This window comes from Hibiscus syriacus, unplaced genomic scaffold (genome assembly GCF_006381635.1).
Source record: "Hibiscus syriacus cultivar Baekdansim isolate YM2019G1 unplaced genomic scaffold, ASM638163v2 tig00111238_pilon, whole genome shotgun sequence".
NCBI lineage: Eukaryota > Viridiplantae > Streptophyta > Magnoliopsida > Malvales > Malvaceae > Hibiscus > Hibiscus syriacus.
In genome coordinates, this window is record NW_024063030.1 from 326,217 (window position 1) to 346,321 (window position 20,105).

The 20,105-nt window shown below is 35.5% G+C and overlaps 2 protein-coding genes across 2 annotated transcripts; one reads left to right on the forward strand and one right to left on the reverse strand.

The window, feature by feature from the left end:
- The first annotated feature begins 3,601 nt into the window (after positions 1-3,601).
- On the forward strand, positions 3,602-8,043 carry LOC120157098 (J domain-containing protein spf31-like). The gene is made up of 9 exons (XM_039168349.1): positions 3,602-3,773; positions 5,280-5,370; positions 5,464-5,524; positions 6,485-6,562; positions 6,907-6,980; positions 7,194-7,307; positions 7,411-7,518; positions 7,637-7,675; positions 7,817-8,043. The coding sequence occupies exons 1-9, from the start codon at positions 3,679-3,681 to the stop codon at positions 7,901-7,903; spliced, it is 747 nt and encodes a 248-aa protein (XP_039024280.1). The 5' UTR covers positions 3,602-3,678; the 3' UTR covers positions 7,904-8,043.
- A 522-nt stretch (positions 8,044-8,565) lies between these two features.
- LOC120156923 (serine/threonine-protein phosphatase BSL3-like) lies at positions 8,566-18,568 on the reverse strand. The gene is made up of 21 exons (XM_039168190.1): positions 17,604-18,568; positions 16,236-16,296; positions 16,081-16,159; positions 15,880-15,959; positions 15,701-15,795; positions 15,469-15,568; positions 15,021-15,090; positions 14,485-14,586; positions 14,302-14,383; positions 13,595-13,774; positions 12,808-13,051; positions 12,468-12,708; positions 12,199-12,369; positions 10,932-11,170; positions 10,656-10,740; positions 10,452-10,550; positions 10,168-10,367; positions 10,001-10,076; positions 9,519-9,654; positions 9,287-9,426; positions 8,566-9,183 (listed from the first exon to the last, which is right to left on the reverse strand). Exons 1-21 carry the CDS (start codon positions 18,079-18,081, stop codon positions 9,094-9,096), a joined length of 3,048 nt encoding a protein of 1,015 aa, XP_039024121.1. The 5' UTR covers positions 18,082-18,568; the 3' UTR covers positions 8,566-9,093.
- Positions 18,569-20,105: the final 1,537 nt, after the last annotated feature.

Below are 20,105 nucleotides of genomic sequence, written 5' to 3' on the forward strand. Positions count from 1 at the left end.
AAGGTAAAATTATATATTTTTTCGGGTCGAATTTTTTCACCCGAACCCGACCCGAACGATATTTTTTTAATTAAAAAAACCCGACCCAATCGGGTTTAGATGTACGTGCTTGTTTATAATTGGGCCAGTATGTGCAACGGATCACTTTGTCTAATTGGATATTCGGTCTCCAATGGAATTTAAACAACAACAATTTACTACACTGGTCCATTAATTCCACCTACGAAATTCAAATATTGACAGATATTTTTTTTTCATTATTATTCTTTAAAAAACAATTAAAATTTTTAAGTATCTATTAAATATTATATTATAATCACGGAAGCTAGAATAATAATATTCGAGTGATTAAATTCTATTCCATCCGGTCGGCTAATTTAACCATGGCTTGAATTAATTTTATTCGATTTTTATAAAATATATATATTATAAGAAATTGCGAGGTTTATTTGGAATTAGGACTACAGAAATTTTGTTAGGCTGGCCACAAAAGAGTCAAGTGGCCACCGTTGGTCTCATCATCCAAGGGAGGGATGGGATAACTCACAAAGCGGAACAGAGCTTGAAATTGGACCACCAAGATCGAAACCCCTGGCTCAAGCCAACACTAACTGACAAAGCCAACCATTTACGTGTCCTTCTAAGCTTAAAAAACGTGGCTGTTTCTTATTCGTGGATCCAATATCATTGTGAGATCTGGAAAGCCATGCATGCAAATTGTAAAGGCAAACCCAACATTATTCTTTTTCCCTCCTTTTTGGCATGATCCAATGTCAGTATTTTTGGGGTATTCCTTTTTTTAATAATAAAAAAACAATTGTCAGTATTTTGGGGGAAATATTTTATTCCCAATGGGAATATATGTGAATATTGAATTTAATTCCGTATATTATATTAATTATGTTTGAAAGTATCGTCATGTTAGTATCATAAAAATTAATATTTGATTCTGTTGACTAACAAATTAAATTAATTTTTTTAATTTAAGAGTCACATCTAATATAAAAATTTAATAATCACGTTAATTTTCGATTTGTACTCTTAGTTCAACGAAATTGAGAATAATTATTAAACCAAAAATTTAATTTTTTTATTCGAACCCATTCATGCCAGGTTTGCACCAATTCAGATTTAACTATTCAGAAAACTTTAAAATAATATTAATATTTATATAACTGATGATTAGATTCAAATAAAAAAGGGTAAAGTATAGTAATGGTCACTGAACTTTTCTAAAGTTTTCATTTAGGTCCTCTAACTTTTAAAACTTGCAATACAGTCCTCTAATATTTAGTCTGTTTGCAATATGGTCCCTGACGTAACCGGCCATTTGACGCCGCTACACTGTCGTTAGTACGTTTGTAATATGGTCACTGAACTTTTCGGGCGCTTGCATTTAGGTCCCTAACTTTTAAAACTTGCAACACAATCTTCAATTTCATTATAAACCCCAAATTCCTTTTCGATATCGAATATCCTTTTTCGCTTCTCTCTTCTCGTTTCCAGCATAACTTTTCAGTCGGGGATGCATGGGAAATTCTAATCTAACTTTGAATTATGTGGAGGTGTTTACTTGAATAAGGGTCCATTGAGAGAAGACCAGACCAAGAGACTATCGGGATCATTAACGATTCAAGGTTTAATGTTAGATACATGTCATCTCATGTGAAGTATAGATGTTCGATGAAATGCTTGTGAGAAAAAAATGGGGTTAGAAATACAGAGTTGACAAATACTACAAAGATGAACTAAGTATCATTGTTGAAAGTCACCAACAAAACTGGAATTATTTTGTATAAATGACATATAATAATTTATTCTTTTAATCCTTGTGGTTAAAATTTTTCCAAAGATAATCAAATATAATGAAATCTCAAACAGCGCATTCACCTCTCAGTCTTTTTCGCTTACATACAATCTCATTTGTTTTTTGTTTTTTAATTTTCTACCATGTAAAATTGTAAACCCAAGCAATGTTCTATCTTTCAGTTTTTTATTTACAAAGAAAAAATGGAGGAAGAATTGTTGGAACGCAACATCGATTGCGTTTATTTCTTAGCCTCTCCCCTCACTTGCAAGAAGGTATTTATTTTCTCTTTTCCGGAAGTAAGCTTTTCCTCTTTCGCACTTTCCCATTTTCAGCTCGCATTGTGTGTTTTTTGTTGAAATTTTTATGTTTCTGGAACTGCATATCAATTATATGGATATTCAGTGTTAGTTTTGAACCAAAACCATCTAATTTTCTTTCTTTCTTTCTTTCTTCTTAATCAAAACTTTTAGTACTCCTTATGAAATATATTCAGTCCATTAGAATATAAGTGAAAGAGGGTCTTAGGCTCTTTTTTATTATCTTTTTGTTTGGTTTTTCTTTAAATCAGGGAATTGGTTGTGAGTATCGATATAGTGAAATCACCAGGCTCAATCCGAGAGACTGCTGGTACTAGTTTACTGGGAATTGTATTGATCCGACCTGTGGTTTTCGGCTTCCTGTGAGCTGGTATTCTTTTTAATAAGTTCATGTTGATTATGGGACTAATATATCATGAACGATTTGGATTTTTTTACATGTTTTGAAAATTTTATAGTTGAATTGTATTGAATTATAGCTTTAGAAGACAATTCTGCATGCATGCAACTCGAAAGGCATCATGACAGGGTAGTATATTTGGAGCAGCTACTTGACCCTGTCATGATGCCTTTCGAGTTGTAAAAGAGACTGAGAGGTGAATGTGTTGTTTGAGATTTCATTATATTTGATCATCTGTTGGAAAATATTTAACCACAAGGATTAAACGAATAAATTATTATATGTCATTTATACAAAATAATTATAGCTTTGTTGGTGACTTTTAACAATGATACTTAGTTCATCTTAGTAGTATTTGTTAATTCTGCATTTCTAACCCCATTCTTTTTCTCACAAGCATTTCATCGAACATATATGCTTCACCTGAGATGACTTGTATCTAACATTACACCTTGAATCGTTGATGGTCCTGATAGTCCCTTGGTCAAGTCTTCTCTAAATGGACCCTTATTAAAGTCAACACATCCACATAATTCAAAGTTAGATTAGAATTTCCCATGCATACCCGGCTGAAAAGTTACGCTGGAAATGAGAAGAGAGAAGCAAAAAAGGAAATTGGGGTTTAAAATAAAATTGAGGACTGTGTTGCAAGTTTTACAAGTTGGGGGACCTAAATGCAAGCGCCTGAAAAGTTCAGTGACTATATTGCAAACGTACTAACGACAGTGTAACGGCATCAAACGACCGGTTACGTCGGGACCATATTGCAAACAGACTAAATATTATAGAACTGTATTACAAGTTTTAAAAGTTAAGGGACCTAATTGAAAGCTTTAGAAAAGTTCAGTGATCATGACTATACTTTACCCTTAAAAATCTAATTTTGGCCGAGACAGGTATAATAGGGTTTAGCATTGTCTAAAATTCGACTTAGGCCGGGCCTAGGCTACCAGGCTGGACAGATACTCCATATACGAACTAGTTTTGAACCGACTTGGATCTATGGCCCGAATCAATAAATAGAAACCAACCAGTCGGTCGGATTCCGTTCTATTGCTTATTCGCCTGTGGGACGCAAAGGCTGGCCAGCGAAATAGCTATCGAAACGACAATCAATCTGTGGAAATACACATAGAAAGTGGAAATCAGCGATGGGAGAGAGCAACAGCAGCGTCGATGAGGATTTACTTCTTAAAGAATTCTTCGCTGAAGTTAGCGAAGTCGAAAGAGACAATGAAGTCGTCAGGTTTTCTCTATCTCTATCTCTATCTCTCCCCCCTTTTTTTTCTCAATTTCGTTGAATTTAATAATCATTCTCGTTATTCTCCCGTTAATTTGTTCTTATTCATGGGATTTATGTGTGTGTGTGTTTTCTTTTTAATTATTTTGGTTTGGTTGGTCTCAGCTATTAGGGTTTATAATTTGATGCCAGCATAAACTATGAATTTGATTTCCCTCCGTTTTTTAAAACTAAAAAGCTGCTTTCTTTCTGTACAACTTGAGCTCAAATAACATTCTTTACCATTCGATGATTTGGCTAACTTTTTAAGTTTGATACTTATAGTTATAACAATATGCTTCGTTAAGAAATATTTGCGTATAACTTGTTGCTCATTTTTCTATTTAATTTTGATGGGTAGTCTTTGTATTTGATGCTCTTTCTAGTTCCAGGTTACATTGTTATGCTGTTTTGTATTATAATTCAGATGGCATTGTTCTGCCATCTTGTTTTACAACTCGATATTGATGGATGTTTCCAAGATCATAGTCATGCTAATAGCCAAGTACCATCCAAGTTGGTGATAGCACTAAATCCAATAATACTTGATAAGAGAGTGCATTGATGCCTTCAATATTAGTATAACCAGTGTTCTATTAGCCTATGCTTAAGATCATCAGAAGTTAAAGGGAATTTGGATGCACTTGCTTATGATATAATATGTCTATGTAACATGAATTTGGGGTTCTTTGATGCACATTTGGTGGTTTAGTGCTGTAGTCCATCTGAAGCATTCTTATATTTTCTAATCCCCTTGTGCCTTTGTTGGTTTAGTGCTTGTTGTTCTGTTTGACTGGTGATGCCCCATATCCAGACCCAGTTTGAGGTGTTAGATATGTGGTGTGTCCAAAATGGGTACTTTAGTAGGTACAGAAAAAGAAAAAAAAGTTGTAGCAATATAGCTGCTCTCTCCAGCCCTCCCTCTCTTGATAAGTAATATTTTATTTGGGTGTTGCCACAATTATAATACTGACTGATTTTGGTCATCGAGTCTAAAACTGCAATAACTAACATTTATCTCTATTACGCATGTATGGCATGGTCATGTTCATCTTGCATTAACCCTAGAATTTGGGAAGTTTTATATTTGGATTAATGGTTTACATTTTTTTCCTTCGCGGCCTTTATTGTATGACATTCTTGAGGGGACCATCTTATTTAAAAGAACTATCTTAATCCACGAGAAATTTTACTTTTTCTGATCCTTGTTCCAATACCAAAGTGATATGGGTGTACATGAGAGTGCTACCTGACCACCACTTTCTAATATTAATTTTAGGAGAAATTTAACTTGCTTCTAGCAAATAATAACAAATTTTGATATTGTTGACGAGCTACTGTCTTCTATCATCCTTTGATCAACTTCTGGCACATTTAAATTATTTCTGGAAATCGTAGGATCCTTTCATGCTTCATGTTCTATCATCCTTTGATTAACTTTTGGAACTTCTAAATTATTTCTGGAAATCGTAGGATCCTTTCATGCTTCAAGTTGAATCCATTTGAATTTCTGAAGCTACCATTTGATTCATCCCCAGAAGATGTCAAAAAACAGTATCGCAAGGTATCTTCTTCTTCTTCCATGACCATTTCCCTAGCTGTTGATGATTTTGGAACTTGGATAGTTATTAATTTATTTCGTGCTTAACATATTCAGATATCATTAATGGTCCACCCTGATAAATGCAAGCATCCACAAGCAAAAGAGGCCTTTGGAGGTTAGTCGACTTTGTTTTACATCTTATACAGTGCTCTTTTCTCACATCTGGAAAGCCTGCCTTTTTAGATTAGCTTCAAATAGAACATTACCCAATTAATTAACTTATAAATATGATTGTTGTTGTTGTTCTGTTGCTTGTGGTGCTCGGTAACCAACGTTTTTGATAAAAAGGAATTATGGACACCTCTCTTCACCCCTTCTGAGGACCCATACACTGGAAATAAAAATTCAACATCCTGATATTCAGCATTGATGATGATTGATAGAGATGATACAACATTAAGGGCTTGTGCGGATTGAATATCTAAGGTTCTCATACCGCATCCTCTCTTTAGTCCCCCAACTATAAGAAGCTATAATGATCATCAGCATCAAATGTGGAAATGCCAGTAAATTTTGTTGAGTTTTTGTCCCTTGAGCTAGGCACTGCTTATTACGTTGTTTGTTCAAATCGATATGGAATTTAGGATGAAATTTAATGAATTGGAAGATGATAATCATTCATGGAAAAAAGAATATGATCGTGATGTTCATGCTGAACACATAAAAGAACATAAAACTAAATAAAGAATTGAGGAGATTCTATTTTTGCTCTAATAGTCCTAATTTCCATCTAGTTTGGCACCATAAAAATTTTCCTTTGCAAAAAGTTGAAACCATTTCAGTCTTAATAACATCAGATGTTAGCAATAGCATTGAATAACACCAGGCACAACTTAAGAGTTGCAGTGAGATTAACTATGCCATTGCACCACTACTTTCAACATAAGATGTTGGGATGTTGTGTCTTGCATCCACATACTTATATACCTTGTCCTTTTTTTAGCTCTATAAGTGGAGAAATATTAAAGATCAGTTGTTTTCGTTGTTCTCTTGATGCATCTCTATTTATTTTATAATTGCTACTAATGTTTATATCAGAATATCTTAACTACACTGGGATTTTGACTTGTGACAGTATTAGCAAAAGCCCAACAACAATTGCTTGATCAACAAGAAAGGGATTATATCCTTAGTCAAGTTACTGCCGCAAAAGGTAATGCTTAAATTGTAGTAACGTTCTAAGGAGTCCTTATCTATTTGCTTGGCTTTGTTACTTCTCACTTAAAATTATCTTCAAAATTGGTAACATTTGTTTTGAATCTTAATGCTGGTGCCATGTACTTGATGCAGAATCCAATTGTAGATTTTGTTCTCACATTTTTTTGGTTAACTTTTCCTTTTCATTGGAAATGTGTTGCCATAAATGCATCTGTTCGTTTTGATCTTTTCGACGAGCTTTTTCTCTCTTTTTTCGCTCTTTACATTAATAAGTAAAACAAACCAAAAACCTGTGGTAAAAGAAATGAGTTCTCATGTTTCGTTTGATGCAATATGCAGAAGAACTTAGAGCTAAGAGGAAGAAGCAGTTGAAGAAAGACACAGCTTCCAAGTTAAAGTCGTTAGTCGATGAGGTATGTCCTTAATATATTTTCCGTACAAGCTTTTCATATTGACCAATTTGGTGCAATTATAGTTTTAGCTTTTCATATTTTTGAGGAAGTAATGGATGTTCTATTATCTGTCAATATGCAGCCTTGATTGAAATTGCGTGGTTACATGTTACAATGTAATTGCCTTGATTCTTATGCCAACAGAAGAGACTAAGGCCGTATTTTTATTTGCAGGGAAAATCTGAAAAAGAGTATGAACAATCAGAGGAGTTCCAGCAGGAGTTGAAATTGAAGGTTCGAGAGTTATTGACAGAGCAGGAATGGCGGCGGAGAAAGATGGCAATGAGGGTATGCTAGATTCTGTTAACATCCTTGCTTTCTTTAGTTGTTATGGCATGCTAAAGGCTTATTACTATGGTGACCTAATCACCTCTCCTTACGGCATTCTCAGATATCTGAAGAAGAAGGTCGACTAAAGAAGGATGAAGAAGAGCAAAAGGAAATGTGGAAAAGGAAGCGTGAACATGAGGAGCAGTGGGAAGGAACGAGGGAAAAGCGAGTATGTTTTTTCTTTTCTTTTTTTTAAGAACCCAGAATAAGAAAGTTACCAGATCATGCTTCTCATGGTTTTTGTTAAATACTTAAATTGTTGGTTCTCTTATTTGTTTCTTGGCCAGGTTTCTAGTTGGAGGGATTTTATGAAGTCCGGGAAAAAGGTAAAACGTTATACATAACACACACATATATTGGTTAAGCTGTGTTTTAGTCTCGAGTCATATTCGAATTCCAATTATATGACAACAAATGAGTTAAAAAGAAGAAAAGGATTGACGGATTCTTTGTTGGTTGGTTCACAGTCGAAGAAAGGAGAACTTCGTCCACCGAAACTGAAGACAGAGGATCCAAACAAATCGTATGTTCAGAGGCCTGTAAAGAGGGGATAACTGCTGTTGTGCGTGCCCCTTCTTGCGGATTATTTTACAAAATGTAGCTTCCAACCAACTACTTTGTATTCCAATACTTATACATATTGGCATCACCTTTTGATGAACCGATCCGAATTTATCCATTTCAGGTCTTCCACTATTTTTCAAATTATTATATATTAACATATGTAATATATGTAGTCCAATTTCAGGTTCTCTATATAATTTTTTTCTTAATACATATAAACACCCGCACCTACATCTACATTTTATGTATTTATGCATATATATTAAATAATTATATTTTACATGAATAAATTGATCATAAGGTAAACTAAAACTAATTTGTGGTGTTGATCCATGTGAGTATTTATCCTATTTTAGAATTGTAAGGCTCTTTTTTCTCCATTTTAATGATCTAAACAAAAATTAATTTCATCAACTTATATAGATTACAAAGATCATTCAAATTTTACTGCTAGTATTTGTAAGAGTTTTTTCTTCTGAAAATTGGTCGGGTAAGTTCTCTTTATATGAAAATTGATTGGGGTGATACTATAGTACAACCTACTAAAACAAGATCATCACATATGATGGCTTAACCTGCAGATCAGGTCAGTAACAGAGAATGTAAGTGTAAGCTCTATCACGTTGATTACTAAAGTTTTTCTTTTTATATTTCTTCACACAAAAACATTACAACATTGTACACAGCACATAATGCGAAAATTACACCAATCTATACCCCCTCTATATGATACACATTTATATTTTCTCTCTCATCATCATGACATATAATGGGACCTCACAAGGAGGGCAGAAAAATATTTGATCTAAAATGACGAATATATATATATATATGAACTAAATGCGAAAAATACTACCAACCCATTGAAGAAACCACCCCCGACCGGCTGTGCTTTCTATGCTCAATTTACAGAGGGAAAAGCCTGAATTGCAACTTTCAGCACATTACGAAAAGCAAACACCAAACCTACACCGTATGCAATCTGATTTACCGAACTTGCATCCTTTTCATGATCTCAAGACCTACAGTCAGCTGAAACTGCCAAAAAAACAAAATGTCATATAGCCTTCTCTAAGTGGGAGAGATTACAGGTTCGGAATATGCCTGTATATGACAACATGCTCTATACAGGGCACCGGAACCTCAGGCGGTACAGCATGAGCCCGAATGGAAGGGTCTATTATATCCAAGCAAGTGAGCCTCGGTCATTTGCATTTGCTACTTGAGGACGACCTCTTGTTGGTGTCGGAGGTCTGTTAGCATTCAGCTCCTGATCCCATAAACAGTCATCACAGCAGTCCGTGTAGTAGAAGTAAAAAAAAAACATACAGAAAAAACCTTAGTTACTGCTAACAAAGAGGAAGAAGCAGCACCTGCATCCATGTATCTTCTGTATGACTTTCCGGTGATGCTTCAGGTGATGACATTGCTGGGGGTAAAGGATGAATGAGTTTTGGAACTACCACAAGATCTCTACCCAAAACTAAGATTGCGCCAGCATTATTAGCAGTACCTGAAAAAACAAGAATACAAAGTTTAAAGGCTAAATTCTGTAGACCTGATAGACGAAGGGTGCATAAATTAAAACACAAGACAGGGACACACCGCAATAATTTGTAGCAGAGAAAAGGGTGATTAAATGTCCCTGTGCAAAGCGCTCAAAGCCATCCATAACACACTCGTGAGCACGAACAATCAACTGGAGATCATTGTTATTGCAGAATTCCATGACACGATCAGGCTGCAAAAGGATAATACATTTACAAAATATAACATGAAAAATTTTCAAGTAATCAACAGAGTAAGTTCTACTTAGAAGAAACGAAACAAAGAAGCCATTTAAACAAGTATCTTAAGTCGAAAGTTTTAGCTTTCGAGGGTTTAAAAGATAGCATCATTCCTCTAAAGCTGTGGAAACCTGGAGGGGGGTGGGGTGGGGTTGAGAGAGAGAGTTTCATGGGTACAGTACTGAGATCAACCAGCCAGCAATATTTAACTTCCTCAAATATTGAAATCAAATCAACATGTAACTACAAAGAACTTGAATTGCTGTTAGCTTAACAATAGCTTTAGAGTAGCATACTCACCCCAAAAGTAACCAAACCTGGACCTCTAGCATTTGGTCGCAACCCTTCCACACTATCATTTTCCGTTGGATCGGACCTAGAGTAGAAAATGGCAATAAAATGTATCAGCAAATTAAAGCAATGAATACTTTATTTACTGACCAGAACAAACAGTAAAATCCTCTGACCATAATAAATCCATAAGAACGATCGAGCCTGCTTCCATTGTAATTGGACGCTGTAGGTTCTCAATCTGTTCCACATGATTTATAGATCGACCAATTCCACCATGCATACAGATGATTTTCTTTTCAATTAAAGCTGCCAGAGGAAGCCAATTGAATAAACGGTTTATTCGACGCCATGCCCATATTCCATCTCTTTCACCCTGTTACACAAACCATCAGATTTGAAACTAAAATATTAATCTACAAAGCTTGACTTAACGTCTTTCTAACACATGAAACAATACCATGCGCTCAATACACTCAATCCGGAAGCCAAAAAGTGCATTGATATCTGCAGCTTCATGATTCCCCCGAATTAAATGTACATTATTGGGATACTCAACCTGCAAAAGTAACATAATTAGGTGGCTCATCATCATTTCAATAGGAAGTAAAAGTGAGCATGAGAAGATAGTGGAAGTACCAAACTTCTATATTTAGTTATTTACCTTCAACGCAAGCAGAAGAGTAATGGTCTCCAAGCTGTGTTGGCCCCGGTCCACATAATCCCCTAAGAAGAGATAGTCGATATATCTGATAGTAATTTATACAAAATTAGTATCAAGTAAAATGATGTCAGATTAGAAATGATATGCAATACACCACATGCAGATTACACACAAGACAACATTATTGATAGATATTAAAAGAGCCAGTCATTAGTATGCTGAAACATCATAAATCAAGCACTTTCAGGGAACAAGATTGTTTCGCCAAACACTTACGCAATGTCCCCAGCTGTTGAAGGTGCACCATATTCATCAAAAAGGCGCATAAGATCTCCAAATTGTCCATGTAGATCACCAAAAATCTTAACTGGAGCCTTCAGTTTTAAAACAGTTGGTTCAACAGTAAATATCCGTTCAGCACTTTCACAAAGATCTTCTATGTCATTGCAATCTAAGAAAAACTGTCGACAAACTGGAGGTTTCCAACCACGAGGCTTCAAAAGATGTGCAATGACCTGGAAAAAAATGACAAAGCATTATAGTTGAACAAATGAAACTTTTCAAGATGCTTGAGGGAAGCATTTTGAAACATCAAATAGGAGCGCTACTGCAATACTGATTCAATTCTTAGGAGAAACTTCTATCAAATGTTGAATGTATAATAATTATCTACATGATTAAAACTGACTAAATAAAACAAATGGCGCTTTATGTTCAGTAATCCAATTAGAATGAGAGAAATCTCAAGGATGAAATCTCTTCAAGCAACATAGAACTAATAAAAGAAGAATTATCAGAAGATCAATAATTAACTATTTTTAATACTAATGTGCACCACTGAAGATTGCCGACCAATGACAAGATTTATGATGCATTCAGAGCAAGGTGATGAAATCAGGCCTCCAAATATTCACATGCAAATTATTTGTAGCTTTTCCAGTTTTTTTATTTTTTTCCTTTCGTTTCCTTTCCTTTGATATCGTGAATTTGAGCTATGACAGATTAAGCAGACGGGAGATTGTTTTCCCACAGAATGAGAATGAGATGTATAGCTCCAGCTGGTAAATCCAGATAGATATATAGCCTCTCATGCATTTTCTTATTTGCATCTTTCCAACTTGCATCAAGGGTAATAACCACCTCAGGAATAAAAAAGAATATTTATGGAGGATAATTGTTCTCACTAGGATAAAAAGAATGGAGGAACCTGTCATCTTCCCTTAAAAGTTAAGAAGAAAAAAAAATACTCGTCCTAAATTTTATTAAGAACCACATCTGTAAAAATAAAAAAGATTCATCACTTAAGAAAACCTCAAAGACTACTATAATCAATCACATTGCAATAAGGATAAATGCTTTAGTAATATCCTATTCCATCAAATAAAAAATAAAGACCATTCAAATCGAGAGAAAGTGTCAGTGATTGAGGTTTTGGGCAACAGCCATGCAGATACTGATCTTACTATTCAACACTTTGTCATTTGGACATTCAACAATTACCCCCAAAACAAACAGGTGCTATGCGAAAAGAAGGTGTCGATACCTTTTTGGGGACACTGTTGATTGACATCTGTCTATCTAATAGTTTCCGGGCTGCAGTTGCATTCTCAGGAGTCCCATAGCTAACCCGCCTGCCTTCATTTTCAAATTGATCAATAGACAGCTGTCTGACCATTCCACCTAAAGCTCCACCAGTCTCTGCTGCTATAACAACCTGTTGGCATAAAGGAAACATTAGACAGTCACGGGTAACAAACAATACTATATTGACCTGAGAACAGTACAACGTAGATAAAATTTTCTGATACTGACAGCTCTATGGTGAAGCCGAACTCCAGGAGGTGCAACATTATTTAATCCAGCAGAATCAGGCATCTTAACCAAAGTAGACATCACTTTTCCACTAGGTGTAGCCTCTGCCCCTCGATCCCTATCAGGAAGTTCAACTTCTCCATTAACTTGTCGTGCCTTGGCAGCGGCAAGTGTAGCACTTATAGCCTCAGCTTCAGCAGCTGATGCCTCAACCAAATAGTCAACTCCTTTGCCCATTTTCCTGCAAGTTATACCACATTATATAGCTCCTTGGATTAATAGAGGAAGGTTAACCATTCAAGGGACATGTAACACAAACAAGAATATAGGGGCAGCTTACCGGGATTCTTGAAGCATCACATTCTCAGTGCTTATGTCAGCATACATGTCCCCATTTACAGGGGGAGCAACTGGACTTCCCAGCACAACTGCTCCATCGGGAACAGCTTCAGTCATTGTTTGCCTTGCTCTTTCATCAATCAATCCATACCTTCCAGGTAATCGTGCATGAGAAGCAGCAGCTGCCGTAGTTGTCTCTGCAGCTGCCAGGTCTTCAGCAACAAGCAGGTCATCAAGCAATACCCCTACAGCACAAATACGACATATTACCACAATAAAAAATTATCAAATATTGATTCTCACGATTAGCAATAAGTACCAGAAAATAGCTGCACCCTAAACCATATTTTTATCCCAATATATTTTTCTTAATACACCCCATTCAATACTGGTCATATCACAACCAGGTTTCCTCTTCCCAGTAAATGCCTTTCTTTTCCTGCATGCTATCATCAATCACTGCTCAAATAACACAAAAAAGCCTGTAATTCCTATCTTAACAATCCTAAAGCACAAACCATCAGCCAGAAAGCTTGCACTTACAGGAAAACTAAAAGTATAAGAACTAGGAGAATCATTCAATAACACAAATGCAGTGAGCAATCCTAAATAACTACATGAAAATCCCATAATGCATCAATACATCGCACATACAAATAGTAATTAACAAATTAAAGACTACATTGTGCATAGGGAAAAACATCACTATTCCTTAAGATATAAACATTAACAAGCCTTTGGATTAAAAAAAAGGGTGCAGATGTTAAAGAATAAAAAGGCTATCTTACCACCACGTAAACCACCATAAATAAATATTAAGTCACCAACAGCTGCAGCTGCATGTCTGCAACGCCTTGTCAACTCAACAGAAGCATCTCCACCAGCAGCATCGGCACTGTATCTGCCAGTCCTTGGGCTCGTAACAACAGATTTTGTATCACACCAAACTCCCGCAGCAGTATCCAACACTATCAGAAAATTGAACATCTTAGCAGCTGGTAGATGTAGAGAAATAGTGTTTCCTTGATAATAAATGGATGAATGATCTCAGTAATAAATAACTCAATAAATTAAGCCATTGAACATGTCCTGCTTTTTTATAGAAATTTAACAAAATTTCTGAAACCTTATAACCCTAGTTCAGTTCAGGCAACAAAACCTTCAGATAGATGTAAGTCTTGAAATTTTGTAGTAAAATATTATTAAGATGTCAAACAGAAATAATAATTTTAGTGTGTTTTTACAAGATGGAAAACCCCAAGTAACAAATCGGTGGACAACTTTTAAATCTAAGAAAAGTTCCCTATGGTCTACGCCACTATTGCATCCTTTTCCCAGCAGAAAGAGGACAGAGGAAGTTTTCAACAGTTTTGACCTGAAAAACTACTTCTAAACCTTAAATCTTTGACAAACCCACATTTGATAGTGTAACAGTAAAACCGATAGCACAGCACATTACTAGAAGTCAATACATTGGAAAAACAAGATCAAGTACCTGCAACGCTTGATGAGTCTTCAACCATACGTCCACCACCAAGTGCTCCACCAGAAACATGTAGCCTTGCATTGACAAACACCTAGAAGCATAGCATGTACATGTGATTCATCTAACTAGAAGAACTCATAGACTGAACTAAATTATTTAAAAGTGAGTGCAGGGAAGAAAAAAAAAACTCACTGCTGCATGCTGATATCTTGGTGATGGTGAGACGCCAGGAGCAATTGCCCATTCCCAACGGCCATCCCTGTGTTTTGCAAGTCCATATGCACTTGCCAATGGCTAAGAAAAGACCACAGAGAAAGGAAACCATGGACAGAGTACAGATTGAGCAAATCTAATGCTAACAAGGGATCAAAACATTTTAAAAGTACAAAAGGGACAAAATTAAGACACCATTTACAAGCATCTCAGCTCAATCTTTTAAAATATCTTCATTGCTATTATTTTCAAATTCTTCAGAATTCATTAGAATGCATCTTTCTTCTTATCAACATTGATAAAAAATAAACTGAAATTAGTGCCAAAGTTCATTCAGATGTAGTTAAGCTTTACCCAATGGAAAAGCCTCCCTGAGCAATAATAAATGACAAGTTAAAACTATAGGATATGAAATCTTCTGGCATATTGTTCAGAAAACCAAATTTAAAAAACAAACATAATTATGCCATACATTTACCAACTCTAGACCATACAATGAGGACTTTTCGACTCACCACACTGTTTGCATCTCTACCTCCACTGAGCAGAAGAAGGCCATCCGATCGTGCACTTGCAGTAGCATACCTAGTTAAACCCAAATTGTCAACAAGTAACTAATCTACAATGATCAACATAAATAATCAAATAAACAAAAGTAACAATAATCACATAAGACACTTGACATCATTGTCTATGAAAGCATAAGTAAGACTACAAGCTTTAACATACAATGTCACAAAGTAAGAAGTACATATAAATACATTATCATTTATCATGTGCAACAGCATCCATGGTAAGATGGGCATAGCAATAAGTACAGTATCAGATAAGTAACAGTAGTTTTGGTTCATATCTTGCATACTGCTCTTTCTAAGAGACCCATAACTATAAAAAGAAAACAGAGCGTATATCCTAAAATTGGCCAATTAACACCAATTGTGTGTGTAGTTTACGAGAGTGTACATGCATGGAGGTGGACTTTCCCCTTCGGGTTCCAATTTACGCCATTCATAAGGCTTGGCAGCAGTGTCCAAGGCCCATACATCTGCCAAGGGTCGTTTTCCTAGACATGATAACCAAAATTTCCAACAAACAATTCATTAAGAACTTCCAACGTGCATGAAAATAAAACAGAAAGTATTTAATGATAATCTTTAAAAAGTGCCTGCAAGAGAAACAGAGAGAAAATATTTACCATCATTCCCACCAATTGCCAGTAGATACCTTTGCCCTACTAAAGCCATAACATGGCCATAGCGCGGCCCTGGTCCAGGGCCTTGAACAACAACCCTGAAATACAATTGACAGTCATATCAATAAACAATTGAAACACTATAAATAAGGTGCATACACATGCATCCTTCAAGGCCTAACCTATGCCACCGTGGTCTTTGCTGTGTGAGATCAAGAACATGAAGATCCTCAGCAGACAAACCTGCTGGACCAATTCCACCCTGAGTCAAAATAAAAGTTCATAATGAGGAATAATTCTTGAAATAGGAAGAAGTTTAACTAAATAATTTATATACAGGAAAATACATATACACACTATAAAATACTGCAGTGTGTACAAACCTGAATAACTACCATAGTTCCGACAGCAGTTGCCACATGTGCTGCCCTGGGTGTAGGTGGCTCTCCAATGGGCGTTATCCTATGAGGTGAATTACATAATATGTCATGATGAATTTTGAAAGGTAAGCAGCAGTAAGCCTTAGACCTAGACATACCTAGACCATTTATTAGTTAACACATCATAAGAGTGCACATCGGCAGTAGCACCTGCTAGTCCTGCAATTAAATTGAAACAAAACAAGTTTAAACCATGAAATCATCAACAACAAAATGAAACTTTCTTGAGAGATAATTTGTTAGAAGGGGGACAGGGGCAATAACAGCCTTGGTATACCGCATGTTTCAGAGATTTGTAGAGTGCTCTAAATTCATAAAAATCCAAATAAGGTCCTACTATGAAGTATTAATTGAAATCGATCAAACATCATTGAATTCTTCTATACAAAACAATGGGGGGAAATGGGAGAAAAAAGGGGGGGCGGGAGAAAGAAAGAAGAAGCTAACATGAAGGATGATGTTTTGGACTCCAAATAATCCACGGTGCTATAATAGTAAATGGCACCAGATCATGAGAATTTCAAGACAATGAAGAGGATTTTTATTTTCTGAGCTTTAGGAGCATTGAACATTTCAAAAGAATAATAGAAGCATGAATTATAAAAGCAAGAAAATGTAGGCATATTTTTTTTTGGAAACAAAGCAGGTTTTATTTGGAATGTGAATCAAGACCAGGATATTTAAAACTGTAGGCTGGAAACAATCATATAGGTATTTTGAATTTGACTTTGAAACTAGGTAAGATGTATAATATGTATTCAGACTCCAAGTTAGCGCATAAAACATCTTTAAAGGGGGATATTAATTGTTATTAACTGCAACTTCCATCCATACCAATTAAGCCTTTTTCCTAAAGAAATTGGGGGCAGGAACTGAATTCATACCAGCAGAACCAAATACCGAAACATAAAATTCATGCAAGATTCAAGATGGAAGTGGCTATACTTCACTTCTAAGACCAAAAGAAAATCTGCATTGACAAAACTCGGTATGTGAAGTTCATATGACACCTCCATTATTACAAGCTACAGGAACAATGAAATTCATTTAAGACGCTATTCAACAAAGAAGAATCTAAGAGACAATTCATATTCTACTCCAAAAAGTACCAGCCTTCTACATGCCTTGGCACTGCCTTACCCCTTCAGAATTTTTCCTTTTTTTGAAATAACCCCTTTACTCTTTGGTGCAGTAGTTTCTTCACCAATCCAACGGAGAAGAACAGTTATATACCTTACTACTAATCTACAACAAAATAAGTTCAGCCAAAGCAAGGCAGGGGTCCTCATCAAATATGAAACATTTGTAGCTAAAATTGTAGGGTTTACATAAGTGTGCATCTTAAATCCTCCAAGGTTCTAGAACAAAGATGGATATGAATAGCCAAATTTTTATACATTCTAAAAAAATTAAGAGTTTCTTATACAAACATCAAATCAAAATGAAATAAAACAAAACCAACTTACTGATTCCAGCGCTTCCAGCTGATGATGGAGTCCCAGAAGAAGAAGAATTCCCTTCTAGTGCCGTGGCACCACCAAACAGAATCAACCTGGGCCCAATATACCCAGGCGTCCCTTCTTCCCCCACAGCTGCCACAGCCGTTAGGGTATGCCCACACCTAGGGCCGGGCCCGTCTTCTTTCTTCTCTATGATTGCGTTCACCACCGAATAAGTGGGAGCACACCTCGGCCCCACCACTGGAGCTTGCGGCTGGCCTTGAGCAGAAGGCGCAGCTGCTGCAGACTGTTGTTGCGCCGAAGAAGGAGGAAACCCAAGTCCTGATGACGAAGCCTGAATCTCTAGTTGATGATTTTGTTGTTGATGGTTTTGTTGTAGCGGTTGTTGCTGTTGCTCCCTCCCCATTGGTGCCGGAGATTGCATAGCTCCGTTGTGAGTCTGATCGTGATCGTTCTCCGACACTGTCGACGAATCCACATCCATTTCCCTAATGTTCACAACTTAATACCTATGTTTAATAAATCGTAAATAAAGGGCAGTCTGTCTTTGCTCTACGCTAGTGCTCTTCCATCGACGGTGTAAGGTTGAGCTTTGGCATATACCGCTTTACTTATTTACCGCGTCTATGAAGTAGGATGCGAAGACATGAAATTGTAAACCAAGATTCTTCAACAATGGATTTCGCTCGCGAAACAAATCATCATGCATGGAAGGCCGCCGCCGTCTCCTTCACCGGAAGATTGATAAGTACCAGAGAAAACTGAAGATGAAGAACAGGGTTGAAAAATCAAAATAAAAGAAAAAGAACCTTAATTGGGATAAATCAAGATCTGCCACCTAAAATCAAAGCTAATTCGACTTTTCAAAACCCTAATTTAGATAATGAGTTAACCGCCTCGTAAATAATTCCACAACACTTTCTATAAAGGAAAAGAATTACTTTTCCAGAAAAAAAAAGGAGAATTTTGAAGAAAGAAAAACGAAAAAAAAAACTTCTTTTTCAGTTTTCGTTCTTTTTTTCATTCGAAGCTTTTCTAATACCCTCTATAATCATCGAAGCCGTCGAAGAATTATAAAACGAAAGAAAACGGAACGGAGACAATCTCAAAGCCTTTCAATAACAAAAACAAACAAGAAGATGAAAGGGAAAAATAATAGGAAAATACCTTACTTTCTTTATCTCTATTTATTGGAAAGAAATGAAATTAACTTAATTTAATTGCTTTTTAATTTTTACTGGGAGCAGCCGGTAAGGAATGTACGGAAGGAAGACTAGGGCGCCGTCTTGATCCTCTTGGAGACGTGAATGAATGCGGGGGAGGGATGACCGGATGGACGCATAATGAGGTTGAAATATTAACAGTGATTACCGGTTCCTATTTACAAGGAGTTTTTCTCTTTTTGCAACCTATTAAGGAGGAATTCAAAATTTCACGCGCACTGTCATGTGCTGTAAAGCACGCTCGAAGATGAAAACCGACACGTGGAAGTACTGTTTTCCACTCTGTAAATAAGGGAATTACGATCATTTATTATTTTAAGGATTAGCTTGCCATTTTGTACGGTGATAAATACGTCATATTATATGAAGGAAAATCTAAATATGTATTTAATTTTTTAATAAAAAATTTATTGAGTAATTTCAATTATATATGATAATATTATTTTGGGTAAAATATGCAATGGTCTCCCGACTATATGATACTATTTTGTTAAGTTCATTGAATATTAAAAGTTATAAAATGGTCCTGTGACTATAGCGAATTACTTTGTTGATTCTCTCAACTATTAAAAATTACAAAATGGTCACTCGACTATTCATTATGTTCTAAACTCGTACTTTTTCGTTAAAAAATTAATGATCTTTGAGCTAGACGTTAACATGCTGACTGAGATATGATAGTCGTTTGAGATTTTGACATTAAATTTTATCATATTTCAATCAGTAGGTTAATGTTTAACTCAAATTTTAGTTAATTTCTTAATAGAAAATGATAAGTTCAGAACATAATGAATAGTTGGGGTGATACTTTTGTAACTTTTAATAGTCGATGGACTCAACAAAACAACTCCATATAGTTGAGTGACCATTTTGTAATTTTTAATAGTCGAGACTCAACAAAACAATATCCTATAGTCGGAGGACTATTTATGTACTTCACCCTATTATTTTTTTAGAATATGAGATTGAATAATTGTGCTTACAGGATGATGTACATTGTGGGGTGATTAAATTCCCCCAAACATATACTATTTTTTCAATTACTTTAACTTATTAAAAAAAATAAACAAGTAATTTTGCAATTTAACATTGATTATTATATTCAATTAAATGATTAAATAAATATGATGTTATATGGATTTGATTAAACAAATTATTCCATAATACTATGAAATAATATGGAATATATTAAAAAATATTGTAATATGGAGAAGATAACAAAATATATGCATTTTTATAAGGTTTTTAAGGGAATAATGTTAAATAAAAAATTAATGTTTCAGAT